The sequence below is a fragment of the Ascochyta rabiei genome, chromosome 3 (genome assembly GCF_004011695.2).
Source record: "Ascochyta rabiei chromosome 3, complete sequence".
NCBI lineage: Eukaryota > Fungi > Ascomycota > Dothideomycetes > Pleosporales > Didymellaceae > Ascochyta > Ascochyta rabiei.
In genome coordinates this window covers 2,158,738-2,186,661 of record NC_082407.1, presented here as the reverse complement: position 1 = coordinate 2,186,661, position 27,924 = coordinate 2,158,738, and the positions used below count along the sequence as shown (strand labels likewise).

The 27,924-nt window shown below is 53.4% G+C and overlaps 10 protein-coding genes across 11 annotated transcripts, besides 6 other annotated features; 6 read left to right on the top strand and 4 right to left on the bottom strand.

The window, feature by feature from the left end:
• Positions 1-56: 56 nt before the first annotated feature.
• Positions 57-1,597, top strand: EKO05_0002302 (Cysteine synthase; the record flags this gene model as incomplete). The annotated part of the gene is made up of 6 exons (XM_038944244.1): positions 57-389; positions 442-501; positions 552-670; positions 718-1,337; positions 1,387-1,456; positions 1,504-1,597. The coding sequence occupies 6 exons, from the start codon at positions 57-59 to the stop codon at positions 1,595-1,597; spliced, it is 1,296 nt and encodes a 431-aa protein (XP_038792973.1).
• A 562-nt stretch (positions 1,598-2,159) lies between these two features.
• On the top strand, positions 2,160-2,753 carry EKO05_0002301 (uncharacterized protein; the record flags this gene model as incomplete). The annotated part of the gene is made up of 1 exon (XM_038947477.1): positions 2,160-2,753. The coding sequence occupies one exon, from the start codon at positions 2,160-2,162 to the stop codon at positions 2,751-2,753; it is 594 nt and encodes a 197-aa protein (XP_038792972.1).
• A 346-nt stretch (positions 2,754-3,099) lies between these two features.
• Positions 3,100-4,232, bottom strand: EKO05_0002300 (uncharacterized protein; the record flags this gene model as incomplete). Its single annotated transcript, XM_038944216.1, has 2 exons — positions 3,100-4,016; positions 4,082-4,232. 2 exons carry the CDS (start codon positions 4,230-4,232, stop codon positions 3,100-3,102), a joined length of 1,068 nt encoding a protein of 355 aa, XP_038792971.1.
• Positions 3,146-3,203: a tandem repeat.
• Positions 3,592-3,639: a tandem repeat.
• A 379-nt stretch (positions 4,233-4,611) lies between the features above and the next one.
• Positions 4,612-4,818, top strand: EKO05_0002299 (uncharacterized protein; the record flags this gene model as incomplete). The annotated part of the gene is made up of 1 exon (XM_038947476.1): positions 4,612-4,818. The coding sequence occupies one exon, from the start codon at positions 4,612-4,614 to the stop codon at positions 4,816-4,818; it is 207 nt and encodes a 68-aa protein (XP_038792970.1).
• Positions 4,697-4,731: a tandem repeat.
• Positions 4,819-5,679: 861 nt separating the features above from the next.
• Positions 5,680-9,987, top strand: EKO05_0002298 (uncharacterized protein; the record flags this gene model as incomplete). The annotated part of the gene is made up of 1 exon (XM_038947475.1): positions 5,680-9,987. One exon carries the CDS (start codon positions 5,680-5,682, stop codon positions 9,985-9,987), a length of 4,308 nt encoding a protein of 1,435 aa, XP_038792969.1.
• Positions 9,988-14,247: 4,260 nt separating this feature from the next.
• Positions 14,248-14,277: a tandem repeat.
• Positions 14,278-15,430: 1,153 nt separating this feature from the next.
• On the top strand, positions 15,431-17,163 carry EKO05_0002297 (uncharacterized protein; the record flags this gene model as incomplete). The annotated part of the gene is made up of 5 exons (XM_038944026.1): positions 15,431-15,524; positions 15,571-15,666; positions 15,719-15,873; positions 15,922-16,310; positions 16,362-17,163. The coding sequence occupies 5 exons, from the start codon at positions 15,431-15,433 to the stop codon at positions 17,161-17,163; spliced, it is 1,536 nt and encodes a 511-aa protein (XP_038792968.1).
• A 1,988-nt stretch (positions 17,164-19,151) lies between these two features.
• EKO05_0002296 (uncharacterized protein) lies at positions 19,152-19,830 on the bottom strand (the record flags this gene model as incomplete). 2 transcript variants are annotated; one of them, XM_038944214.2, is made up of 3 exons in its annotated part: positions 19,152-19,313; positions 19,365-19,465; positions 19,527-19,830. In XM_038944214.2, 3 exons carry the CDS (start codon positions 19,828-19,830, stop codon positions 19,152-19,154), a joined length of 567 nt encoding a protein of 188 aa, XP_038792967.2. The 2 variants fall into 2 exon arrangements, with proteins under 2 accessions (XP_038792967.2, XP_059491864.1); XM_059635881.1 differs by having other exon boundaries at positions 19,152-19,465.
• A 1,319-nt stretch (positions 19,831-21,149) lies between these two features.
• Positions 21,150-23,768, bottom strand: EKO05_0002295 (Vacuolar protein sorting-associated protein 53; the record flags this gene model as incomplete). The annotated part of the gene is made up of 4 exons (XM_059635880.1): positions 21,150-21,711; positions 21,760-22,937; positions 22,991-23,694; positions 23,723-23,768. 4 exons carry the CDS (start codon positions 23,766-23,768, stop codon positions 21,150-21,152), a joined length of 2,490 nt encoding a protein of 829 aa, XP_059491863.1.
• A 410-nt stretch (positions 23,769-24,178) lies between these two features.
• Positions 24,179-25,475, bottom strand: EKO05_0002294 (Chitinase; the record flags this gene model as incomplete). Its single annotated transcript, XM_038944015.1, has 4 exons — positions 24,179-24,867; positions 24,923-25,175; positions 25,222-25,246; positions 25,300-25,475. The coding sequence occupies 4 exons, from the start codon at positions 25,473-25,475 to the stop codon at positions 24,179-24,181; spliced, it is 1,143 nt and encodes a 380-aa protein (XP_038792964.1).
• A 1,328-nt stretch (positions 25,476-26,803) lies between these two features.
• EKO05_0002293 (RNA-binding component of cleavage and polyadenylation factor) lies at positions 26,804-27,614 on the top strand (the record flags this gene model as incomplete). The annotated part of the gene is made up of 2 exons (XM_038943963.1): positions 26,804-27,015; positions 27,074-27,614. The coding sequence occupies 2 exons, from the start codon at positions 26,804-26,806 to the stop codon at positions 27,612-27,614; spliced, it is 753 nt and encodes a 250-aa protein (XP_038792963.1).
• Positions 27,464-27,527: a tandem repeat.
• Positions 27,574-27,604: a tandem repeat.
• Positions 27,615-27,924: the final 310 nt, after the last annotated feature.

Below are 27,924 nucleotides of genomic sequence, written 5' to 3'. Positions count from 1 at the left end.
TGCTCCGAGCCATTCCCGCACTCAACACCATCTTGCTCGACCGCAAGTATTTGGAAATGCCTGATTGCACCAGGTATTATGTTGCTGGAGCATTCCTCGCCGGGATAGCTCTGACTGCAGCTTACAACCGGCGGACAACAGATTTGTCGACAAATGTCAAATCTCAAGACGACCCAAAGCAGCAGCACAAGCTGCTTTCTAGATTGTCCAAAATCAACGATCTGGATACGCTGAAGAAGACACTGGTGGAGCTCGAAAGCTCGTTGGCGAAAGGCGAAGGCGCTGGTGACATCAAAAATGGCATTGAAGGCTGCATTGGCGACACGCCACTTATCAAAATCAAATCGCTGTCCGAGTACACGGGATGTGACATCTTGGTCAAGGCTGAGGTGGGAATTTGATTTTTTACAGCTTACTCCCCGGACTAACCCACGCAAACAGTTTCTCAACGGTGCCGGCAACAGCCCCAAGGACCGTGTTGCCCTCAGTATCATTGAAATGGTATCGCCACTCTGACTGGTTTTGAGATATGGCTACTGACGCGTGCGCAGGCTGAAGAGAAAGGTTTGCTTGTTCCCAACTCTGGCGACACCATCTACGAGGGCACCGTTGGCAGCACTGGCATTTCCCTGGCCGCAATTTGCAGAGCGCGTGGCTACAAAGCGCACATGTGAGCAGGTCTTGTACCGAATTCCGAATGTTGCTGATCGTTGCCAGCTGCATGCCAAACGACATGGCAGTCGAGAAATCCGACATCCTGTTGAAGCTGGGCGCAGAAGTCGAGAGAGTCAAGCCGGCACCTATCGTGGATCAGAAGCAGTTTGTCAATCTTGCGCGAACGCGTGCAGCTGAGCATACTGCCAGTGTCGACAAGCCAGGACGTGGATTGTTTGCCGATCAGTTTGAGACAGAAGCGAACTGGCGTGCACATTTCACCGGTACCGGACCTGAGATCTACGAGCAAACAGGCGGGTCACTGGATGCTTTCGTGAGCGGTGCCGGTACTGGAGGAACCATATCTGGCGTCGCTCTCTTCCTGAAATCGCGTCTGCCGGACATCAAGATTGTGCTCGCTGATCCACCAGGGAGCGGCCTTTTCAACCGCGTCAAGTACGGAGTCATGTTTGACCCAAAAGAACGAGAAGGGACACGCCGGCGCCACCAAGTTGACACGATCGTCGAAGGTATTGGTATCAACCGCGTTACTCACAACTTTGATGTTGGGAGGGAGCTCATTGATGATGCAATCAGGGTGAATGACGACCAGGCAACTGCCATGGCACGCTGGCTGGTTGAACATGACGGCATATTCGTTGGAAGCTCCAGCGCTGTCAACTGTAGGTCACCATTGAGGTTCACTATGCACACAGATATTGACTCTTACAGGCGTGGCTGCTACAAAGCTAGCAAAACAACTGGGTCCCGGCCACCGCATTGTCACACTATTGTGCGACAGGTAAGAGTTATTCACAATATATCGCAGTACAAACTAAAACTCTACAGTGGTGCAAGACATCTGAGCAAATTCTGGGCTCAGACCAAGCCGGTTGGTGGTGCAGAAAACGACGTGTCTCTTGAGCAGGTTCTCAACACTTAAGACCTCGCCGAATCTACAATGCCAACGAATGTCAGAGACCGTTCCTCGACACCGATCACCTATACTCGCAAAATCAAAGTTGCACAGGCCGAAAAGCCGTCGCTTGAACGTTCTCAGCAAAGAGCTCTGAAACAACTACCCAGGACCGCATCTGGGTGATGAAAGGTCGGGCCAGCCCAGCCCAAAGGCATTCACAATGCGCCGTTCCCATTCAATCGCTACAGTCGATAGAAATTCGAAGTTTTGCACAGGCCTAAACAACAACGTTGTGCAGAACATCTTGCTGTCCACTCGAAGACAATGGACACGTGACGAGGCAAGACAAAGCTTCCACGCTTCACACCTGCGAGGACAGGCTGTCTTACGTACGTAACAAAGAGCAAAGTACCAACAAAGATGTCTTTCCAGAGCCTCGCTTTGGGCGTTTGTGCGCGCGTTATAAATGCTCGGGAGCCCATGTCCCTGCCGGTTGCTTGTATCAGCTTCTCAACAGCAGGCCACAGCAAACCTCCTAGGTCCACGAACCGTCAGTACACGGAACCCATACGATCAGCCAGAACCCATGTCTACCTTCCGTCTAAACGAGAGAAACAAGGTCAGCAAAGCAAACCGCCCAAAAACCCGGCTTGTGGACCGACGCTTCGCCAAGATGAAGAGCAAATTCCACCTGCGGACCAGAAAGTCCCTGTCTGAGCGAAACCCAGGACTGGCAGAGAAGATCTCCCAGATGCGTCTGACCATCGCCCCCATAGTCCACGTTATCAGCGGCCAGCCCGCCCCAGACTTCCCACGCACAATGCTCTCCCTCTTCACCCTAACCGAAGCCCAGCTCGACACGCTGGCAAACTACTACAGCCAAAGCCACACGCCCACCCAGCTGACCTACCGCTACCCGCAGACCATGGACTGGAACAAACCCTTCCTAGCCAACGACGCCACACTATCCGACGACTGCAAACTGAGCGAGATCGAGCGTCTGAAGGTCAAGATGCGTATGTTTGCGCGCTTCATAGGCATGCAGGGCGCCGATACGCCGCTGTGGGAATACGAGCGTCAGGTGGAGATTCTAGGGAACAAGATTGCGCGCGTGGTGCGGGACGAGGAGGAAGAGTCGATACGCAACAAGGCGTACCTGGGGCCGAATATGCAGTATTGACGTACTGTTGATGGGGGGTTGTGGCATCATTGGGTGGTTGTGTATATCGTAGCGTAGCATTTGCAGCGTTTGTGGCGTTAAGCGCGCCGGTTGAGAAATGTTAGTTGTGTGTGGGAGCTTTCGGCGTCTAGTGCTGACTTATGCATCCTTTGCTTGTTAGATGGTTTGTTCGTGTTTGAATGTCTTCAGTAAACGGCTGTGGAAGGTATAGGGGGTAAGAGTGAACGACGAGGCATCACACTACGCCATCACTGCTGCATACCGATGCTGAACATGGTGTTGATACTGATACAATTGCCGCGCTTATTCTACACTTGCCGTATACACTGCTCCGTAGCTTCGCTTATTACACAACGGCCGCTTGCTCCGCTACCTGGGCCTTTGGCTTAGCCGCTGCTGCCTGTGCAACGGCTGCAGGTGCGTTTGCGGCAGGGGCTGTGGCTGTGGCTGACACCTTCTTCTTGATCTCCACGTCACCAGTTTCGGAATACTGTCTCCTCTCGCCCAGCGCATCGTCGTCGGGGTCTGTGACTCGCCTGACCTTCAGGTGTGCTTCTGCGTTGTGCATGCCTACAACGCCTATCCGCTTCTCCAGCATTCCCCACGTCTTGACCGGTGGCGCCTCGCCGCGAAACAGCTCCCGTCCGGCGTGGATCAGCTCGTTGGCCGCAAAGCTGCCCGGAGCGTACTTGGGCTCGTAGGGCTTGCGGTCCCACTCGCCTCGCTGCAGTCGCAGCAGATGCTGCACCATGCCGTCGGACAGCGTTTCCTCGATCTTCACGTCGGCCGGATTGATTTTCTTGGTGCTTTGATCGCCGCTCTTCCTCTCGCGCTTCTTCGGTCCCGGCTCTCGGCTGCCGCTCGCGCCTCCGCCTCCGCCTCCGCCAGGCTTGCCGTCACGTCCACGCAGATTTGGGCCGCGCTTGGCTCCTGCTGTCGAGTTGCCCGCTCGGCCTGTGTTGCGTGCGAGCTTCAGCTGAGCGGGGGCGCGAGCCATGGGTCCTGGTGGACGAGCACCTTCTCTGCCCTGGGCTGGTCCTACCATCTCCCTGGTGATCTTTAGACCACCCTCTGCACGTGCGGCGTCGCCCTGAGAAGGTGCTCGAGGAGGGTCTCGTCGTGGCATCTGTCCGTCGCCTTGGCCGCTGGGGAAGGAGCCTTTGGCGAGGCCTCCGGGCTGGATGCGGCGGTTCGTTCCCAGCCGGGTGATCTGGTTGAGGGCTTTGGCGGAGCGGGCCTTGCGCGAGTCTGGGTCGGCCGGGGCTGTCTCGACGTCAGAAGAGGCCTTTGCTCATCTCAGCTGTGCCGGGAGCGTGCTGGGAGCATACCGGGAGCGGAGGGCGCCGCATTGTCGGCCTCGGCGAGCCTGCGCGCAAAGACGCTGAAGGCTCTCGATGAGCATTTCGGTGCTGCGGAAACATCTGCAGCCAACGTGCGCCGCAGTGCGCCCAGGGTCGGGCACATGTTTCGCTGGTACATGGCCGCAATGGATGGGGAAGGTGGTGATGCACGTCAACTTTTCGACGTCGCGGAGGTCTTGGCGTCGCAGGGATCTCGCCCGCCCAACCACGTGCCTTCACTTTCACCATCTCACCTCACTCGAGACACTCACCTCACCAGGCCACGTTCCCTCTAACCGCATATCGACTCACCACGAGCTCGCTTCCGTCCCGTGACCTTTCTATCTGAACTTCGGGCGCGCCCACAAGCTCCCATCGCAAAACTCCACCGTCACTACATCAGCGCGCAATCACAGTCAACTACCGTCACTCCTTCTTGTTTTATTCCTTTGGAACCCCACTCTCTTTTGCTCTTCGCCCAAGTCGCTCAAGTCGCTCAAGTCGCCCACCTCGCCAACATGCTTAGACGCGCCCCCACTACTATCCAGCTGACCCAGGCCGATATCGAGCAGTACGAGGCCAACCGCCGGCGTAAGCTCAGGGAGCAGCAACAGCAGCAACAGCAACAGCAGCAACAGAACTCTTCCCAGTCCACTCAAGCCTCCGACAAGGTCCAGCAGGTGCCCCAGAAGAGCAAGAAAGATCGCGTTTTGGGTGGGCGCTGAGTTGGTTCACGTGATGTGCGACGCGTTTTTCTAAGTGGCTTTGCGCCTTCTTGGACGAAAAGCACACTCACGAAACTTTTACGCGTCTCTCGTTCGTCCGGATATTAATCCTGATCACACCGCACTTTTTCCACACTACTACTCGCCCAGTGGCGTCAGACCAGCTTGATTTGTTGTGTACCGAAGCGCAGCGACTCTCACGACAATTGGACTCTTTCTTTTGGATACGGAGTTTGACGGTCAGCTCGGCGCATAATTGTGATCTACCCTCACGGTGTTTGTTGCCTGGTAAGCAACCCTTCATTTTCACAGCCAGCATTTTGCGGCTTCACGGCTCATGGCGTGTAGGTCTTTATACGAATTCATGACGAATGAACGACCACGGTATGCAAGAATGCTACCCCTCTGCCGCTCTTGGCAGGATTGTATAGAAAGGGTACGATGCCAATGTGTAAGGACAGCTCACGTTGTGCAAGCAACCTCTTTGTGGCTTGGCACTCACGCGGTTCAGACTCATAGTTTCTCCTTATGTACGGTTCCCCAAATCACGGAGTTGGGTGAGTACCATTCGTTGGAATGCTAGACCTCTACTCTTCGCAGGCCAAGCCTTTTACAACGTTTAGCATCAACGAAAGCCACTTCCACCATCTCCTTACTTCATGACATGATCCTCGTGACCAACTGGTTGGCTGGTATGCTGAACATCGCGTAGTGGAATGTCCAACATTTGTGCGTCCCGCCGCCCCGCGCGACGCGAGGAATGCTTGGTATGACCACCACCACGCCACAGCGACGACTATATGATACTGCTGTCTCACCCAGAAGACCTTTACGCTGGCGTGGACAGGCTTCCTCGTCAATATGTCCCACCGTACCGCAGCGACTGCGCTGCTGCTTGTTTCTTTGCCCTATGGTCTTGCCTTGCCTCAGATTATTCCTGTGATCAGTGAAGTCACTCGAGTCCCGAAACCTCTTACGCTTCCATATGAACCTGGATATGAATCTCCTACTGTCACGGTTGTTGGCACGGTAGTTGATGCTACAACAGATCCAGCCGCTTTGAAGACTGTAGCAGACACCGAATCAGATGCGCTTCCAGAGGACGCTCTTCCCACACTGGACGCAGTAGCAAGCATCCTCCCCTTTATCCTACCGGGTATCCTGCCAGTAGAAACCGATCTACCTCCTATTGACACACCGGATGTCGACCCATCCGACCTACCCATTTTGGACCCTGGAATTGGGAACGGAACCTTCCCGGACGACGACCTCCCTGACACCAACGATCTTGAGGTGATCGACCTGCCAGCGCCGAGCGAGGTGCCTTACGATGATGATGGTATCATCGCCGACCCCCTCGATCCCATCCTCTCTGACCCTGTCCCGGATTTCCTTGATTTCCCTGATTTCCCTGACTTCAGTGACTTCCCAGATGAGAAGACGGTACCCATTGGCACATTCAACGCTGTAATCCAGCCCCTCGTCTCGGTCATCCAAACCCTGCTCAACGCTCTCCCAGGCAACTTCGCTCCCCCACTGCCGAGTATCTTTATTCACCCGCTGCTGCCAACAGAGACCCCGGACATATTTATCGACCCGTTGCTACCTACCGAGACCTTCGACGACGCCATTGTAGCCACCGCTACTGATGCCATTGATTCTCTGCTCGACTCTCTGTTCGATTCCATCCCGTCCATTGCGGATTCCGTTGCCACAGATCTTCCCTTCGCGAAGAGGCAGCTTCCAGATGAATCCGATGAGAGCGGCATTCGTGCTCTCATTGGCCCCATTCTCGACGCTATCAAAGAACTTATCGCGCAAATTCCTGGTCTCGGTCCCGCAGTAGCTGATGCTGTTTCTGATATTGAGGAGGTCGTTCCATCTGTAGTTGACCAGCTAGTCGATGTACCAGCTGTCGATACTCAGCTTCCTATCCCAACCTTTACGATTCCAGCTGCGTTGCTTCCCACCTTACCAGCTGATCTGCCAATCGATGTTCCAGCTATTCCAGAGCTTCCGTCCCCTGAAATCACTCTTCCGAGTTTGCCGACAGACGTTCCTGTACCCCCAGTTGAGGCCCCAGATGTCACATCGGCCATCCCTGATGAAGTGCTCGACGTCCCCATCCCCGATATCGAGGGCATCGACTGGTCTCAGTACGAATCTCCCCCTTTCTCCCCTTTCTCGGATCTCCCTACCCCAAGTACAGACGACCTTCCGATCCCTGACGATGTGCTCAACGTTCCTGTCCCGGACTTCGACGAGTTCGGCGTGCCCATCGACTCGCCATTAGATGCTTCGGACCTCCCAGTCGCTATCCCCAGCCTTGCACTCCCAACAAGTCTGGATGTTCCAGGTGTTGATGGATCTGGTGTACCCCTTGACGCACCGCTCGACGCTGTGTCGGACTTGTCAAGCGCGCCCAGTGTGCTACCTGCCCTGCTCGACTGGCCGTTTGACGACTTCGAGATCCCCAACACTTTGGCTCCTGATGCGACCGGGGAGCTTCCCGATCTCTCCGACCTGCCGATTTCGAGCAGTGCGTTGAGTGTGCCCGTCCCTGACTCGAACGACCTTGGTGTGCCGCTTGATCTGGCAACTGTTGCACCCGCACTCCCTACCGACGCGGTGGGTGGTCTTCTGCTGCCTGCCTCTCTGCCTGCACTCACCATTCTGCCTGAAATCACCATTCTGCCTGATCTTCCGGTGCCGACGGGTCTGTTCGACGTGCCTGTTCCTGGGGGGTTTGAAGACCTGGGTGATCTGCCGGCACCCACTGGCGTTGCTTCGAGCCTTCCTCTGCCCACTCTCGAGGACCTTGCAATCCCTACCGATATCCTCAACATCCCTGTACCCGATCTAGACCAATTTGGCGTTCCAATTGATCTGCCAGTTGATTCTAACGCCGACCTTCCACTCCCCACCAATTTCCTCGACGTGCCTGTTCCTGAGGGATTTGAAAACCTGGGTGAGGCGCTTGACCTGCCAGATCCTACGCTTCCAACTGATGTCGTTCCCGATTTTGAGGACTTCCCGATCCCGGACGCTGTGCTCAACATTCCCGTACCTGACCTAGACAATCTGGACGTTCCACTGGACTTGTCGACCGACCCAATTGCTGCATTTCCCACTAGTCTTTTTGACGTTCCTGTCCCTGAAGGCTTCGAAGACCTGGGTGAACCGTTCGATCTACCGGCTGCCACACTTCCAGCGGATGTTGTTCCTGATGTCCAGAACCCGGCAGTCCCAACCGACGTGCTTAACATCCCTGTACCCAACCTGGATGATCTAGGTGTTCCGGTTGAGCAGCCAAGTATCCTTCCAGCTTTTGTGCAGCCGAGTATCCTTCCAGCTTTTGAGCAGCCCAGCATACTTCCAGCTTTTGAGCAGCCGAGTATTCTCCCAGCTCCTGTGCAGCCAAGTATTCTCCCAGCTCCCGCGCTGTCGGAAGCTGCTTTTGGTGCTGGCTTCCCGATTCAAGTCCTACCTGATGTGCCGCTTGTTCTTCCGAGTGCACCAACTGACGCTTTGCCGACACTGCCGACCGATGCGCTCCCCGTGTCTGAAGCCCCAGCTGATCCAACTATTCCGGCGTTACCTGTCGTACCAACACTTCAAGGTATCGTTCCCTCTGGCGTCTCTACGGCACCGGCTATCCCGGTCGTTGCTGTTGTACCTGCTATTCCCACGCTTCAAGGCATCGTACCCAAGCTACCTTTCCAACTCCCCGGTCAGGCCCGTCCCCTGGCGAAGCGAGAGATGATGGCTGCTCAAGCTGCTCAGGTCTCATCTGCTAAAATCCCAATCGGCTCGGGTATTGCCCTTGCTTTGACCAAGTCTCTTCTGACCCTAGTCAGAGCGCTGCTGGATACATTGCCGATTGTGGGGAAGACAGTGCCGAATCTGGGTGCCAGTTTGCCGGCTGTCCCTACTATTCTACCTGCGCTTCCAACAGTTCCGGTGATCCCCGGTGTACCAGGTGTCAACAGCATTGTGCCTTCACCCTCATTGCCGGCTGTGCCAGATGTTGCTGGAGCCCTCACTCCTGTGATTTCTATTCTTCCGCTGCCTACAGCCACAGACCTTGCTAGTGCCATCCCTGCGCTTCCCACTCTACCCGATGTCGCCGACGTCGCCAGCGCTCTCCCTCCAGTGTCCGATGTTAGTGCGGCTGCGTCAACTGTCACCGGCGCAGTGTCTGCAGTTCCTGGGATCAGTGAAGTCCTCTCTACTGTCAGTGACGTACCAAAGGTCCCTCTGGCGTTTGACTCTGGTCTTGAAAGGCGTCGGCTTCCCCTTGCACGCCGTGCTACTGAGTTCCAGCAAGGTTCCGCGAGCGAGTGGGAGTCTTTTTTAGGCGAGCTGGATGAGTCCAAGCAAGAAGAGCTTCATGAACTCATCCACGATTCTGCGGCGGCTGTTACTCACAACGACATGGACAATCTGGCCTCTAAGCTCCAAGCCGATTTCGAGGACTTGAGCGACGCATCGAAAGCAAGGTTACTAAATGGCTGGGTTCCCGGCTCTGTACTTACTGCTGTGCAAGAACGCTCGATGCGCAATGGTAAGAGGCAGGCTGCGGTTCCCGGAGCACAATCCATTGGACCGGACCTCGATGACGCGCAGAAAGTCGATCTCAGTGGCATCCTCGGCGAGGCAGGTACCCTCGACCCCTTCAACCAACTGGTCCAGAGCGGCCCCGGAAAGTTCGTGGACGAAGTGCTCACGCCCTCTCAAGCCGTCTCGTCCTACGGTCAGCTCGACGATGACTCTGTCGACCCTGGCCTGAACCCGGAACTCTCCGTTATCCTAGGCGCAGCAGGCACACTCGACCCGAACGGCATGCTGAGCTCCCATGTTGGGATGCCCGGCAGTGTCGTCGACGGTGCAGATGACGAGAACCCGTACACTGATATCCTTCCCTCGTGGGATCCCGCGTTCCAGGATGGCACCTTGGAAACGCTCCCAGGCCTCGAGGCAACCCTCCAGGCTGCCCAGGAAAATCATGTTGGTGCGAAGGCTCCCAAGTTACCGTTTGCACCGCAACCTGCCGGCTCCGCTGCTGCTGCGCAGGCACAAGCGATTGAGCAGGGAAGTGTGTTGAAGTGGTTTAACGGGTTCGTTAGGCCGAGTGGGAGGAGCGACGTCGATGCTACGCTCGTTCAGTAAACTAAGCAGTGAGAGAAATGAAACGGTGTGCATGACGCTGTTTGATGGATGAGTAGCCTGTGTTGATGATTACTTCCCCGTTTTTGGAGACGAATTAGCTAGGTAACGATTGAATGAATTGAGTGCCAATCAGAACGCATTGCTCTTCCTCCTGCTCTCCCTTTCTTCAGCGTCTCTTCCTACTCAACTGCGCCATGCCCATGGTAAGCAGCCAGGCTCGTGCACACCAACGAACACGCTCTTCCGTTCATATTCATGGAGCGCTGCGGAGCGTGGGCAAGCAGCTTCTACAACTCCCCAGGTCCTTAGCTCGATCGATCCGGGCGCGCGAAGCTCGTCCATCGACCAGCTTTGCGCGTCGATGCTAAGAGTAGCTTGGTAGACGTGTCGTGAGCTTATAAGTGCCTTCTGCATATAGAGGAAATATGTGCCTGTGTCTATATATTGATGCAACAAGAAGCTGTCACCTGCAAGTACGTAAAGACTTGTTTCAGGGCTTTATGTCGACAAAGTGCGACTCTTGCATAATGCGCAAGTCGCCTGGAGACAGTTGAAACGGAAATGCTGCTGTGAGATACCAGAAAGACCGTACGCTGACCAAGCTTACCGCTCGCTGTCACTCCTTTCTCGCTGTTTGGTGGCAAGCTTCAGGCTCCTTCTCGGAAATAACATGCTACGCGACGCAGATGCCAAACAGTGCCTCTGCTGTCAGCATGGCAAGTACCGCCAGGACCTGATTTCTTCCTTGGCCAACTGCGACATCGGGGCGAGACTACGTACGGGAAAAATCAGCGACGACATCCACCAAGTCACACCCACACTAGAGTCGTGCTGATCTGCTCCAACACCGCCGATAAGAGGCTTCTTGACACGGAACGTCCCTTGCGTGTGAGCTTTGACACAGGCGCTCACGTGTCAGGCACGGTACGCTAGTTCTGACAGCCTTCGGTTAGGCTGATTGCGAGTCGTGCCCCACAACCAGAAAACGACAGCTGCACGGTACAAGCGCGGAGTTGAAACCTGGGTCCAACCGGGCACTGACGACTAGCTCAGGCAGTTATCAGTTTCAGAGTCTTGAAGCTCTACAGTACACTTGCACATCCCATTCACGCGTTGAGTGTGGAACTAGGAAATCCCGACGCTAGCATACGGAACTTCTTGACCTGGTTGGGCTCGTTTCGTTTCGTTTCCCGCTTTCGCCTCGGCGCGATTTGCACTATTACTTGTAAGGCTGATGTCAAGAACGCTGCAGGACCGAACTGTGCCGGTGCGGGTCCGGCGTGTATCCCCGTGCGGAGTGAGCACCAAATGAGGAAGACGCACTGATGTGCCACCAAGATGTTGTGGCTGCCTGAATGCCTACTGTTCCTGCGTCCTGGCGTCCTTGAGAATCGAGCAGCAACGTTGCGACGTGGGGTAAATTGCGATGGCGTGCTTTCGACTCCTGCGGCAGGGTGAGCCTGTTGCAAGGAGCGGTATTTATGAGACCCTCTGTGTTCCAGTGTAGAATGAAGTGGCTTGCAGTACGCTTTCAAATTGTGGATGTCAAAAAACACCCACTTAGGTAGACTGAGCGAGGAGCCAATCCCGCACTATGTGGCGTATAGATCGAGCTCCTAACAGTGAGGTTCGTGACTAGAGATGACAACGGGCGGGACGAGATTGGCGTACAGCAGCTCTGCTTCTAGAAGTAACAAGGAACGTCGGCGACGTTAGTGTGGAAATTGACTGTGGTACAGTACACCACTTACTGGTCGCAGGTGTTGTCTTGGTGGTGAAAATGTGCCCTGACTTAGATATGTTTTCAACGTGCGGTTCGACCGACACCTGAACCGCTCCTCAAGTCAAACAATTCGTTGCCTGTAGAAGAAAAAAGATGCATTACTTCGTGCATGTGTGCGAGCTGGCCTTGGGCGGACCATGCCCTTGGGCGGACCATGCACTCGGTAGCTTATGACAAGGGGCCGTACGGGCCGATAATTTTCACGTATCCGTCCAGAGTCGGGCCAGAAAACGGCAGATGGATAGACGCTTAGAGATGCTGTGTTACCTTAGTGTACACAGAGATCTAAGAACCAGAGAACGGGCTCGGCAGTACACAGGGGTGTATATTAGCCGGGGTCGTATATACGATTTTGCTCCTGATCATCCGGGCAGTGTTCAGTGACACCAGTCGAAAACATAGCAATGAGGCTCGTGCAAACCAGTGTTCCAGCCAGTGGCCCAGGGTTGTTACCGCCTACTTGGAAAGACGCATGAGCAGAGCATATGGGAGCCCTGCAGTGTGACCAAAGCCGTCTAACAACCAACACAGAGGCCGCTTGGTCCAAGTTGGTCCAAGTTGGTCCCTGATACGTATACTATGAGCGCATCTTGTTCAGCATACGTGACGATGCCAGACAGAGCAGCCCGCACTTGTCAAGACAGGGTCCGTTCAAATAAGCAGCCACCAGTCGTGGAAACAGAGTGCTGAAGTTGTCGAAGGGTTGTGTCAAGTAGCAGGAGCTTGCGTAAGCACTGGCCTCCGGTGAATCAAAGGAATGATACAGAAAGCCAAGGCTGCTGTAGATGTAAAGGATAACGCGAGAGGTCTGAACAGAGTCGAAGAATAACGTATGCTACCAGATACAATATCCATGGACAATCGATGTTCTTTGACATGAGTAGCCATACGTTGCCTAGTTTCCGCATTCATCGAAATCACGGTAAGGTTAGCCGCGTGAAGGCCTCTTCAGACGATCACCTTGACTGTCTGATCCGTCGACGGTACAAGGGGGGGTGCCTAAACGGAGTAGAAATGTAATTTGCCGCAGCCAGGGTCTTCTTCTTGTAAAAGATCACTAGATGCTCAGTGCAAGCGACTCGTATTTCTACTCCGTTCAGGCACCCCCCTTGTAGCAGTAGACAGCAGATCGCAAGCAAGACAATCACCTCGTGGCTGTCGAGGCATCTTTGACTCTTCAGATCGTGATAGATCCACGAAGAGTGAGAAGTGGCAACCGCCTAGAGATCGTGCCTTGTGTTGCCACAAGCGAAGCATCGCCGTGGTAAGGGAAGAGGTCCCATGATACAAGCGTAACCGCATCGGAGGAGACGTCCGATAGCGCTTTTTTTTTTTGAAGGCCGGAGACCACCCTGTCCAGATGTAGCAGAGCCGTTGTTGGGATGCACGGGCGCGTCGCTTCGTGAGACAAGGCATTAGTTCGACGACGATGCTAGTCAAAGGCCAATCACAATCGGGTGACGGCTCTATTCCCCATCAGTGTTTCCCTTGGTGAAGTGGAGCTGCAAACGTGTTGACCGGTCAGTAGGGAGGTGCGAAAGTAGACTGATGAGATTGCGTAGACGACGGTCTGCGTAAAGTTGGATGCGGCACGCTGGCCTCCGAGCGTTGTTCGTCTGAAGGCTGAACGGACCTTTGAAGCTCTTCGTCAATCTCGCATCTTGTGGGCTTGCAGAGCGCATGGAGCTAACACGGTTGGGACTATGAGCGAAGAATGGCGTGTCTCGTATCTGCATGCGCCCCCAGAAATCAGAAACGTAACTCCACACGTTGTATAGCTGGGAAGACTTTTGGAATTCCGGAAGGCTTGTGCGGTCCCTGAGGATGCGCCAATTCGAGCATGGGAGCAACCGAATCAGTCGGTCGACGCTGTGACTTGCTCCCACCGACCATAAAACGTAGCTTTCATGTCTTGTACAGTGGCCGGAAGGGTGGCCAGCTTGACACCCGGTGACGATGATGATGGCGGTTTCGCTGGTTGTGGGGTCGCAGGAGGGCAGTTTTGGCCGGGCTGGAAGGTGGGCTGCGAATGGGTTCTACCGCACTAGGCCGGATTCAGGCAGGCCAAATGCTCTCACACGACCATGCCGCGAAGGATGTGGCGATCCTACGCGACCCCAGCCTCTCTTGCTCAATAACACCAAGACTATCCTGAGTGTCTGTCACAAGTTTAACCGGGCCAGAACGGCGACTGCTCGAAGTGAATTCGCCCGAAGATACGGAGTAGCGAGTGCCGCATCGATGCAACATCGATGATGACGCACGCTGCGCCACGACAGCTGGCGGACACCAGCGACAGTCATGAGCACACTGCCGCTGGAGAGCTCGGTGCTTGCTCTTTGACCAGTCGGAGGACGCCGGTGCGGGTGTCGGCTCGCCCACATGGGTGCAGATTCACGACGGTCATTGGGGAGGAGTTGTGGACTGCCGTTCGCTTGTCGAAAAGGAATCAACCACTCAGCAACCAGAAGCAGCAACACCACTCACCTCTCACCTCTCACCTCTCATTGTGGACAAAGGGGCAACTACATACACCACTGTGACATTACGTGCTACGCAGCAGAGGTCCCGCAAAGCTTCAAAGAGCTTTCCTTGGCCCGGAGCACCTACGGCAGCCGTGCAGCAACTTCGTCAGCTGATCGAAGCTGGTCCCAACAAGCAGGTGAAAGCCACCCAAGTACCCATTGCAGAACGCCTTGTCACTGCATAGTCCCGAGCGCCACATCAGACGCTGATCTGGACTGGCGGCTACGCGTGTGCTGCTGTGCATACGCCGGGTCGAAGCGCGCCTGATGGCCGCCAGTTTGGGGAATCAATGCAATTTTTTTGTGGGTAGGGAGTGCCACGACCTTCGGAATCCTCGCAAATCACAGAGAGTGGGCTTAGCAATGCCGTCAGACTGTGTGCCATGGTTGATGTTCTTCTGGCCAGTACCAGCTCCTGCACAAGACCTGTTCCTGGACCCCAGCTTTGAAGCCCCTGCAGGACCCTGGCCGCCCATGCGTTTCTAACGCTTGGTCCTGTTAGCTCTCCAAGGACACAGCACGCTAGCTCCAAGGCGCACGCATCTGCAGGGGTTACTGGTTGGTCTGCACCGTCAACGGATCAACGACCATCGAGCCGACGGCCCCAACCAACAGCCGCCTTCGAGACCTCTGCTTTCTGGGCTTCTGCGGCTACCTTTTCTGTGCCGCAACGATTCTCCATACTTTACTGTCCAGCATCCTGTCACTCCTTTCTCTTGATCGGATCCTTGTCTACTCTTCATACCGACACCATTTCCGTCCTTTTCTTTTCGACTGCCTGACACACGCTCAGTCTTTGGATTACCGCCTCCGACGTCACTCCTGCGCTCGGTTTCTGTTCCGCGACACTCTTTCGAACCTTGGGAAAATTGCATCTCATCGGTTTCATCTTCTTCATAGGCCAGCAACCCCGCAACCACCAGACTGAACGAAAGCCACCCATTTATACTCTCCCTCGACGCCGGGAAGCCTACCAGCCGGACTGTGCCTGCGACTCTGACATTCGGACTGGAAGATCCACACAATCTGAGTCGAGCGTGTCTAAGACTAGAAGACGCTCCATGTCGCGCGTGTCTAGCTTTCTGTAGACGAAGTGTACATGTTGACAGCCCTTCCGATCGCAACAGTAGCCAAAATGGACAATGCAACTCTAGCATCATTAGCAGATCCACTCCGGGGATTCTGCCCTCCGCCTTTCTATGATGTGTCTCAGTTCGGCCTGGATGGTTGTATGTCATGTCCGAAACCTGCACCGAGCCTTGCTGACATCAACAGTTACTGCCGGACGTTTTTGTGCGCCCGTCGACAGAATAAAGAAAGGCTTGGTCTGTTGCTTACCATGCCCACTGACAGACTTTCTATACCCTGCTGGTGAGCACTATTCATCGTTTCAACCGATCGAACTTCGCTGATCTCTTCTCAGAATTCAACACATGGTACCGAGCAGCAGAGGCCTTGAATGTGGCTGGTCTCATCTGTCTCGTTTTCCTAATGGCAACCTTCTTGATTCTCCCAGCCGAGAAGACCCGTCGACACTATCTGAGCTATTGCTTGATAATTGCTGCGATGCTCATGGCTGTGAGTTGTTCTCATGAGGAACGTGTGACACCCACTGACAAATGACAGCTCGGCTTCGTCATACCTTTTGGAGCAGAACCCGACCAGTGTTACGACAAGATAACGCCCAACGATATGTATTCGAGCTTGACCTGTGCTTTCTCTGGTGCTTTTCTGATCTCAGGGGGCATGTCAATCTGTGTATGGATTTTCATTCGCGCACTGTCGATGCACCTGCAGATCTGCTGGGACGTAACGCCGGGAAGAAAATTCTTCTACTGGGCACAGGGACTGGGGTGGACCGTCGCTGCAACCTTCTTCACGATTACCATCACCATCACAGGTGTCTCATTCCGCTTTGGCGATGTCTGTCACGTCAACTCCGAACACTCCATGAAGGACTTCTGGGGCCCTCTCCTAGCAATTGCCTGTGGTGCCATGGTGATCCAGCTTTCAACGTAAGTAATCGAAGATACCTCTCTATGGGATGTTGCTGACAAACATGTCAGTTTCGTATACTGTATCAAAGTGTACTTGCAGAACATGTGGAGCGACGAGAAGACTGAGACTCACAGCAGCGCGGGGCTGCCTTCGTACACGAACAGCGTCCAGACAAGATCTGCTCGAGCTGTGTATCGTCGTGTGCGAAAGGTGCTATGGCTCCAGTGGAGAGGCATTACCATTGTCGTCTTCATTCTCGTCGATGTCATCTTCTTCTCAATCGTGTTCATTTGGCTCAACTCGCTTCAGACGCACGCACTCGACCATCTCGAAGATCTACAACCATACCTGCAATGTCTCATCAATTCGCCACGCAACCCGGAGCCCTGCCTGAAATATGGCCAAGGGCTGGCGATCAACCAGTCCACAGTCATAGCAGTGTTGATAATGTTGTCTTTTGCTGGGTTGCAGGTCTTTTTCTTGCTCCTTCGATGGAGCATGCTGACTGGGTGGGTGGAATTCTTCAAAGTGAAGTTCAGTAAGAACCGAGAGTTTGTCTCTTTGGATGCCAAACACCACCAAGAAAACTCCAAGAACTACGAGCTGCGGAAGTTCGAACAGACAGACCTACAGTCACCCCCACATGCTTTCGCCAGCCCGGACGCTGCAGATCACCACGACGGCGCACCCAATTATTTTCAAAAAGAGACTGAGAGACCGTACAGAAGCCCAACGCAGAGCTACTCCACGCCACGGCCGTTCTCACAAGGCACAATCGCAGCTTATTCGCGCGTTGATTGGGATCCACGAAGCACACATGCCAGAGGAGGCTTGGGTTTGCACCCTCCTGATTTCGATGCAAAGATCTGAACAAGCAATGATTGAAGGACGAGGATCTCAGACTCATACCATGGGAGTATCACCACGCTCGTTATAACGATGCATTATCTGGCACTAGAGATGCTTACGAAAGTGGCCGAAATACGGTCACACAAATGTGTAGAGCAGAAAACATGTATCAGATGATATCCCTGTCGCTTGAGCCGGAAAAGCTCAAGCTGCTAGTCGACGAGGATCATGGTCTCATGTCAAGTTCCTCGCCACACACGATCTCTACAACATCGATTATCACATCACAGCGGAGGCACCTAGCTGCATTGCACCGCCCAAAAGCGTCACAAAGAAGTGATCGCACAGCCAAACGAACAGTACGAAGGACCAAAGTGTTTGACCTGAGTGGCCGCTTCGTTTTGGCTTCTACTGTGCCAGGTTCTTGTACATGGCTTCGGCCACCTTTCAACACCAGTTTCTTTGCGTCAGACCAGAAATGTCTAAAAACTCTTTCCCGCGGCTTGCATGGAAACATTGTATGCTCATTTCCTTCTCGTCTATAGAAATCCTATGCAGGTATTAGACATACAAACGACACAAAATTATCAACCAGAGCATGCTCAATCACCTCCAACGTGTCTTCTTTCTCATCTGCGAGTGAACATCATGCCATCTCGCCTATTCAATCGTGCTCAGGAACACCTACCACAACGGGCTGGGTATGCAGTTACCCTGACCCATTGCGTTCAGCCTGTATCACAATCTCAGGCTGTTCAGCACTTGGCACACAAGCCTCCAAGCACTGTAAGGATCCTCGAGTTGCATCAAAAGCTGACGCAGGAACGAGCGCTGCCGCTTCCAGTACAAATCGACGCAAGGCCCTCGATGGGCTTCCCGTCTCGACTTGCCTGCCTAAAACCGCAGGGGTGCTTTCTGCCGTGCTGACAGGAACAGCGGCTATGCTATAATGGGCCCAATTATCGGCTTCTCCGTTTTGCCGCGCCAGAGCAGGGAGCTAGGTGGATACACCTCCTCTTTTCGATTCGATACCAATGCCGTATGCGTTGTGCTCGGCTAGGCCTGCACACAATGCATTTTCACTCCTGCAGCCTCAGCGGTTTCGACCTCACCAATACTCCCAGAGGACAGCCGTGACCGAGAGCATCGCAGCGACCGGTATCGGATTCAGCGCCGCACTCAATGAACAGATGAAGTCAACATATGGCACTACGCACGCACCCGATGGACTTTACCGTACACTCGGCAAGTAAAGGCCTAGGGAAGATCTGGGCAACCGGGAGTTCGAGAAGAACAGGAACTGGGGCCGTGGAATTGAGGGTCCCTGCATGACACACATGTCACAGGCCGGGGTACCTGCATGGATGCAGCCGTCTGCGGTATCCAGGCTCGCGGCGCGGTCGAGCCGTCGACGTTCCGTGTGCACGAATTGCAAAAATCCATTCGACAACAGAATTGGCACATTTCCCCCCGCCCCGGGGAGAATGTGTTGGCTGGTGGAAATTCGCAAATACATCCACGGCTAGACGTGTGATTTGCGGGATCAAAAGGTACGTCAGGTGGACGTGCGTAGCGACGAACTAGATTTGCATGGCCACTGGAACAGCGGCAGAGCGACGAACGCAAGATCTTGAACACACGACCGGCCCGTGGACGGGTTTCCGTTGGTGTGGAAGTGGATACAAGCCGCAAAAGTGGTGGAGAAGTTGGCTTTTTGGCTGGTATGAGTCTTTGTCACCGAGCAACTGTCCAGACTGCTCCAAAATGTTGTAAAGAAATATTGATACAAGCGTACACTTTTTTGTATTTTGGTAAGAATCAGAATATCTTTGAGCATAAGTATTATAAGCCTATAGGTACGTGAAAGACTTCATATCTTCAACGCCGTTCTACTTTTTTGCCAGAATGCTGCTAAAGACTCTCAAATATTGTTGTAGCAGGAATCGGCAACTGCTGCGTCAAAGGGTTTATAACATATGAGAGAACCCACAGATCCTCTGTGTAGTCAATCACGAAGTCGCCATCTTTCCCGGGGCCGGACGCCTCATCCACCAGTACGTTTGCTTGCGCCTTGCAGCAAACTTCTCAGGCACAGGGACAATGTAATGGGGTCCATCAAACCCCTCTGATGCGTATAGTCTCCGACCCCGATCTGATCCTTCAACAACAGCCTGGTTCTGATCAGTTGAACATCTTCGCTTGGTCGTGGTTGATAAACTTACATCCACGCCCATCTCGTCAGCCCGGGCAAGACCCCATCTAACTAGCTTCCTGCCAGCACCCATGCCCTGGTAGGCGGGGTCGACGATCAACATATCCAATGCTGTACATGTCAGGGGATTGACTTGGAAGAATGGACGACGTGAATCAATGTTTAAACACACCAACCAGATGGGCGTCTGTTTCTTCAATCACCTTCTGTCTTGGAGCGAGGAACCCTCGGAAAATACACTGCGCAAACTCCTTTTCCTCCTTGCTTTCCCAGTAGTCGCCATCTAATTCAGGCTGTGGAGGCACTTCGCCGCCCTTGTAAATGTTCCATTTCGCAGCTGCCACAATCTCCCCGGTGTCGTTGTCGACAGCTTTCATGAAGTTGCTATACGGGTCTCCGTGGAATATTTGGAGCATGCGCTCACTCCCTACCTTGCGCCCGGCAGAGGTTTGGTGCGCGGGGAATACAGCATCCATGTACTCGTGATCGTCGGCGAAGGCGAGAGAGATGATTTCGAAGAAGCGAGGAATGTCTGCTTCGGTACAGCGCTGTACTTGGAAAGACGGCACCTTTGCGCTTGGAGGTGAGTAGATCGATGGTGATATGCAGGAATGCCGGGGTGGTGAAAGCTTTATCTTTGTTCCTCTACCTCGTGTGGAGACGAGACGATGTTTGAACAACGTGGCCGAGGACCCACTTCGTGGCAACTGGTGTCTGGCTAGGATACAATTTAGCTTTGTCTTCTCGCCGATGAGCTATTAGACCTAGGTGTTGTATACGATACGGTACATGCGGCCGAAGAAAGCGTTCATATCAACAACATACATTGTTTCAGCACCCTGTTTTGACCCCGTCTTTTCCTTGATTCCCATGAACCAAATCCGTCCCTCTGGTAACCATGATGAATAATCCGGGCGTCAATATGGCGCAGCATGACGTATTTAGGAGGTTGTGTAACATGGTCGTGTCATAAGCCTAAACAAGGCCAATCATCTACATATAACATGTGCAGACTCGACCCTTGAAACGAAAAGCCCTCTTCAAGAACTAGCAATGAAAAAATAATCACCTAGGCTGCTTGTGCCTACTACGGCTATTCTACTCACAGTCTTCTTCAACTTGATAGATCAGCTCAACGTCCATCCAGACCGAGCCTCCATGCTCTTCGAGCTACACCTGGCGATCAACCCCCTACACAGGAGCCCGGTAGCTCTCCAAACATCACTGATACACTTGGTCAACCCCTCTCTTCTTTTTCCCTGCCCTTCTTCTCCGCTTTCACCTCGGCTTCCTCCCTATCGGCATCTTCTGGCATATCCCCCAGCTGAGCACGATGTCGCTCGGTGAAAAGCTCTAAGCCTGATTGCGGCGCCTTAACTTGACTAGGTGCGTTTGGGGGACGATAAATAGGATCTTGCTTTGATTCATCCTCGGGCGGCTTATCTTTGTTGGCTGTATTGTTCTTACTATCAGGGGACGAGGGCATGGTGGAGCAGGAAAAAACTGTTAGCGGAGGGCGGTGGTGGTTAGTTGCTGGAAGGCAGGGTAGAGTATGCAGTCTGGATGAGTGGGTCCGTGGAGTTTCACGTATGCAGCGAGGTTGATATGGCAATGAATCGGATCTCGTGCTGGTAGGCAAACTTCCAGGCTGGCTGATGTCTTCATGTGCATCGTCTTGTAATTGCTATTCACCAAGACCAGGAGCGCGCAGTCACGCAATTCGTAGCATGCTTACGGTTGTGGTTGCAGTTGTAGTTTGCCATTCGATCTTGTATCTAAACATTTCCTCCTTTCACTACCCTTCACTCTTCCCGAATCCCCTAAACCCACCAACATCCCTCCTGAAGAACTTGCCAATGTTCTTGAGATTATCATTAAGATTCGCCTTCCCATCTCCCCCTTCAGCATGTTGCTGCGCCCCCGGTGCTGGACTTCCAAATCGATCCACTCCATCCCTTGCAGCGTTGACCAGCATGTTGCCCAGTCCCGCCGGATCAAATCTCCCACTCGCTAGGCTTTGTGTGCCCATGTTTCCCATCACGCTTCCCACATTACTGCCAATGGTGCCAGCTGACGGTGGTGCCTGGAGCTGGATCGGAGTAAGGAAGGTCGAGTTCTCGACGAGTTCCGAGTGTGAAGGCGAAGCTTTGAAGGCTGCAAACAGATCCAGCAATTGCGTTTGTTCGGCTTTGCGAATGCCTTTCAAGTCCATGATCTTGCGGAAATTGGTATCGGATTTGTCGGCGATATGAATGAGATATGCTTGAACAAGGGCTTCGGGTGGGGAGGGGCGGACTTGGAGAGTTTTGAGAAGGGGGTCAATCCGCGACATGGCTTGATTGACGCGTTTGACGAAGCTGCGTGATGTCAGTAGTTGGTGATTTCCGCGAGTGTGGGTGCCCTACCTGGCTGGTGGAGCGGCCCCAGTTTCCTCATTGAGAATGGGAAGCTCTGTAAAGCCTTTCTTCAAGACGTAAGAGTCTAGCAGCATCTGCTCTGCACCGACTTCGGAGATGGGCTTGCTCTGTATGATGTTTGCGATATATGCGTTGGCCATAAGATCAACCAGATTATCGCAAAACGCTCGCGCATACTGTTGCTTGTGGAGCGACTTGAGTATCTCGGCCGATGTTTCCTTGACGTGGCGCAAGAGCTCTGCAACATAGGAGCTTTGATCGCCTACACTCTCGAGTTTGCTCCAAGGCGTGTTGCGCATTTCTCGCCATGTAGGTTCGCACGCTATCTCGACCTTTCTGACAAGCACACGAACGATTGCACTGGCGATACCCATGAAGGCATCTGCCTGGCTCTGCAGGTCCACCTTTTCTTTAAAGTCTTCGTCGATACGGCCTCTGATTTTCTCTTCTAGCTGATTGCAGGTGGCATAACAGTAGTCTGCGGTGTTAAGAATGAGGATAGCCTCCTCCACGGAAGGTCCTTGTGCGCCGGACCGTTCACTGAGAAAATAGTATAGTACCTGTTGTCCGTACTGATCTAGGTACTTCGCAAAAGTTGTGGAAAGCTCTGCCAACCTGCTGCCGGTGGACAGCTTAGCACACTGTCCAAGGGTGAGACGGTAGAAGTGGAAGAGCTCTGTTGACGACGGTATAACAGCTTGGGGCGAAAAATCTTCTTCAGGGTTCCAAAGCGGCTGTTGGCGGTATTTGGGTATCAATGTTGCCAATTGTTTATCCTGTGACTCAACCCATAAGCTCATGTAGGGTTCAAAGGCCTCGGAGATGGCTTGACTGAATCCATGAGGGCGTTCGTCTCTGGAAACAATGGTGTCCATGGACGACCGAGATTCGTTGGAGAACCGCCGCTCCAAACTATGTTCAAAGTTGAGGGTCTCCTGGAGACACGAGAGCAGTAGGTCAACATCCAGTGTCTGTCCATCCCCTCGTCTCATGGATCGCTGCAAGATAGCCTTGAAGTCTTCTCTCGTGCCTTCGCAATAGGAGTTTGCGAGCATTTCGTTCACTCGCCAGTAGGCCGGGAAAATCGCTGCGTGTTCAATATCGTAGGTCTTCATCATGCGGTTGAACCAGGAATATCGCCTCGAGATGTTGTCTAGAGAGCCAGCCTGTACAGAATCAGTATGAGCACCCGGAGACTTCCGTTCGACATTGCACAAACCTCGTCGTTACCACGGAATACCTGTCTGTACTCGCGCAGTTGTGTGTTGCAGTACCAATTGACCAGCCGTGTCCGGGCATGGTCACCAAGCGCATCGATGACTAGGCATGCCTCAGCCAGCATAGCCTTGCGCTGCGCAACGTCGCCTTTTGCGAACGTGACTTCGAAATCCTCACACACCTGCTCCAGCAACTCCCCCTGCACATCTGCCACATTGCGACTCAACGTGGCAATCTGATCTATCGACCTGTAGCTCTTGAAATGCGCCACCAACTGTATGACAGCTTGCAACAGCTGAGCGCACTCCCGGTACTGGCGCGACTTGCTAAGACTCCGCAATTGCTCGTATGCGGTCGTCAACATCTGCAGTCTTTTCAAGGCCGTCATAGATAGTGTGAGATTGCGCTTTGTGTTGTCTAGGCGCTTTATGTCCGCTGTCATGTCGGTGATAGTCTGCTCTGTCTGCATGGCTCGCTCGCGCACGCTCTCGATCTTCTTGAACAGGTCCGCCAGCTCGCCCTTGGCAGCCTGTATCCGTTGTACGCTGTCGGCATCGGAGACGGACTGAGAGGCGACGAAGACGGCGATGTCTTCGTCCAGGTCATCTTGGTAGCTGCGGAGCGCCTCGGAGGTGCTCGAGACGGAGGAGAGGGTTGCGGGGTGGGAGAAGATCGCATTCAGGTGGCCGATTGGATCGTAATCAGCTGTAAAATATATTAGCAGCCGATTGACGTTTCAGTGCGCCAACGTGGTGCGTAGTACCAGAATCCAGTGACATGAAGTGCAGTTAGGCCTGCATTGAGCCGCGTACACTCGCGGTCCGCAGCCAGTTACGTCGCAGCTGCAAGTTTTGCAACGGGGGAAGATGGTTCAGAACGTGTTGTTGGAGGGCGAAAGTAACGACTCAAATTCCGTTGTCGCAAAACAGTCAGCAATGTGAGGTTGATCAGAGCTTCTGGTCACGTCGCAGGGTATGGCTGTCCCACCCTCGCGTACGAGTCTAAGCTCCCCGCTAGCCCCCAGTCTTGTGTGAGGACAGACGTCATACAGGGTTCAACGGTTGTCATGTCAAAGATCGGGTAGGGTAGATACATTGATACCGCTATGCTACACTGTAGTTTTTGTATCCTTTCTCCAGAAAAAATAGAATGGCAATGCTCGTGGACGAGAAGTAGAACCAGACCTAGATCAAGACTGCTGCGGGAAGAGGCCGAGAAAACCGTTCCACACCAGACTGCGGTCTTTCTCTGTGATAGAACTTGCATCACCAGTTCCAGTCCAGTAGAAAAGACCTCCTAGTCCAGTCTGTCGCACGTAGTTGGCTTTCATCTTGACCGTTTGAGGGTTGTCATAGGTGACAAAACCGCCATCGCCGCCCATGCAGTAGGCTGCACCAACGCGCTCATCGACATGTTCTTCAGAGCCAGGTCGAGGCAGATCCCGGTACTCAAAAGTGCCCTCTTCTCCTGCCTGACCAGAGAACGAATGTCCCACCCCGCGCGTCCCAGTGAACGATCGGCCGTAAGCAGGCACACCCAGAATAATTTTGTTGGGTGGCACTCCCTGCCGCATCATGTACGAGACGGCAGAATGACAGGAGATTGCAGCTTCTGCGCTATGCGGAGATTGAGGCGTGAAGAGCTGAGCTTGATGACCGCATTTACTCACCCAAGGGCCAGAGTAGTCGTAGGCCATGAGGTTGATCATATCCAGGTAGTAGGAGGCCTGGTGTAGGTTGATGTGTTGCAGAGCCCACTCTCCAGCAGGGAGGGCCGAAGACAAGGTGTATTGAGGTCCAGGTAGATACTGTCGTAGTGCCGCCAGCAGGGCAATGTAGTCCTCGCCCTGGCTTCTATCTTCAGGATGCTCCCAATCGACTAAGAACGTTGTTAGCAAATCATCAGATAACTGGACAGCTGAGTCGGAGCTCACTGTCGATTCCATCGATTCCGAATCGCTGGACTAGCTCCAACGATGATCGTGCAAATTGATCGCGCTTAGCTGGGTCTCGAGCGACTCCGGCAAAAGGCTTGCTGCCCTCGCCGCCACCGCCGACCGAAAGCACCACTCGCAGTCTGGTATACTTCTTCTTCAGTTCGGCCAGGGAGTTCAAGCAGCCCTTGGTAGCGGGAACATCCTCGTAGCCTGGCACTTCGATTTGAGCATCTGCCCATTCGTCGCTGAGCTACAGGCTTGTCAGCAGAGTTTTCGTTCCGTAAGAATTATCGTACGTATACTGTGCCATCTTCCTTGACCCTGGAACTATTGTTAGCTAGTGCACAGCCACAATGCGAAAACAAGCAACTCACCAGGCAAAGGCGTAGAAGACGTGAGAAATGACATTATAATTTAATGTGGCTGGTGGTTGGTCGCGATAGATGCGCCAATTGGGGTAGTAAACACCGTTCCAGTACATAATTAATGGTGATGTAGAAAAGTAGGTGTCGTGATTGCGTGGGGGATGATTGTAGAAGGTTCCGCTCATGATCGGTCGTCAATCTTCCACTAGCTGCCGCTTAGCCACGTAATAGGTGCTGCACGTCCAGAGTACAGGGCTGACGGATAGCAGCCAAGACTTCTGACCTGAAATATGATGAAGATTGGGAAGACGACCACAGTTGCATGGTCGAGGTCTCTCGCCTTTATCAATCATAAGTTACAATGGAGAATCGTCTGGCCAAGAATGCGGACGCTCACCCTTTTTAACTACTGTGTCGTTCATGCATTACAGGCGTGTCAATTGGAGATAGGTGAGGGTGGACGACATGCTATGGGTCGGAGTGATGTCGAGCAATATGGGCTAGCTGAACACACATACGATCTGGCAGTCGATAGCCGTAACAGTCGCATACCCGCTGATCCCCACTAGAGGCCGAAGAACTGCGTCCCGTATACCAAAGAGTAAAGTGTCTCCGGTAGGGGTGCAAAAGCTGTTTTCGCATTTCAAGAGTCCTCTAATCGATGCTGAAGACCAAGCAGGAAGTCAGAACAATCAGCGGCTATTTGCATCTTCTATAGCCTCCCTTTTCATCGTAGCCGGTGTCAGCCGTGGCTTTGAGATCTTCGAAGCTATAACCAGGGCTGGCTCCAAGGTCGCAGAGAAAACCTTTGACCATAATCCAAATAGCATCGTCGCGAAGGATTTGGAATTAATTCATCTGCTGACGCCATAATTGGACGTGTAGAGTCAAACATAAAGTTATTCTAGAAAAATTGTACAGTAGCTCTTGCACAGTGTTTGTCTCCTGCTGAAGGGTGAAGTTAGCTACTTGCTCATGATGGGTGTTGAACAACGCAGGTGAAGGATCCGGTCGAGATGGAAACACGTTGTATGCAGGTCCACGCCCGATGAAGTTACCAACAACCACACGACTGGGAAATGAAAAGCTGCAGTTATAGAAGCTCGATATGCAGCCATGGCGAAATATGAATCCGAGGCCTCATGGTTCTCTGCATCAGTGGAGAGTCAATCAAGCTTTCATTCGCAATGAATTTCAATTTAGCCATTCATCCGACCAACAGTCCCTTTAGGTATTGAGTGTTCGTTCGCGGAGACGTGCAGGTGGAATACAACATGATGTGGACGCGAGGCGGCAAGGCCACGATAAAGGTGCATTTGGGGATCTTGGCAAGCGCGCTAGTAAACGCGTCGCCTCTACAGTGATTGACCAGCACATTACTTCCACCATACCAACCTTGGCACTGGTACTGGCAATCGCTGTCTGCCAGCTTCCGCTCCGAGTCTTATCAACCCTCTGAACAATTTGTACCACGAACTTTCAAGACTAGCACCCTCGCGCGCAGTTCTCTACCATGACGGAGGTGCAGACCCCGGTAGCACTCGACCAGCAGCTTGAAGACACTGGGAAAGCTCAATACAGCTTCAACTTTAGCGACTTTTTGCGACGAGAGTACCGTTTCGGCCTTAATCCCAACCGGCCATCCTGCAAAGCGTATCTACAAGGGCACTGCCCGCTAGGTAGTCGGTGTCCTGACAAGCATCCTGTCTCGTCTTCATACAACAAGTATGTTTTCTGAGCCTCAGCGCCTGTTGAGATGCGATAACTGACACTGTGCCCACAGTCTAGTCTGTAAACATTGGCTGCGCGGCCTATGTAAGAAGGGCGAGACCTGCGAGTTCTTACACGAATACAACCTGCGACGAATGCCTGAATGTTCATACTACGCACGAACCCAGACGTGCTCGAACGGCGACGACTGCCTGTACCTCCACATCGATCCCGAGGCCAAGCGCCCATCTTGTCCGCACTACGACCGGGGGTTCTGCCCGCTTGGACCACACTGCGCGCTCAAGCACAATAAGAAAGAGAGAATTTGTCCGTTTTACTTGTGTGGCTTTTGTCCCGCAGGGCCACAGTGCAAAGACGGGGCGCACCCAAGATTCCCTACGGATCTCAAGAAGCCAGAGGTACGCATTGAGAAGAGCCCAGAGGAGCTTGAGGCAGAACGTTTAGAGCGAGAGCGAGAGATGATGAGGAGGGAAGAGGAGGAGCGTGAAAGAGACGACGGACGAGGATTTCGTGGCGGACGTGGTGGCAGGGGCGGTTGGAGAGGAAACAAACGTGGAGGTAGAGGAAGAGGCAGAGGTCGAGGCGACCACTAATGAAACAGGGCCTCTCCCCGTTCGAAAGCATTTGGAAGATTTCCCTAGTGAAGACAAATGGCGGGCTGGTGCATTTAAACGTTATATACCCAATTCACAGAATTCAACAATTCACAGTCACATTACGTATGCCTTTGCATCGACGAGCTGTCAGTTATATCCACAAAACGAACAATAAACACAGTTGCACTGGTGAAGCTCTACAATACCACCGAGATTGGGTCCATGATCGATCGTAATCACTAGTGCGTGACGTAACCCACTACGAACCAGTCGCAAGTCAACCAGACGACCCCTCCGTCCGATATCA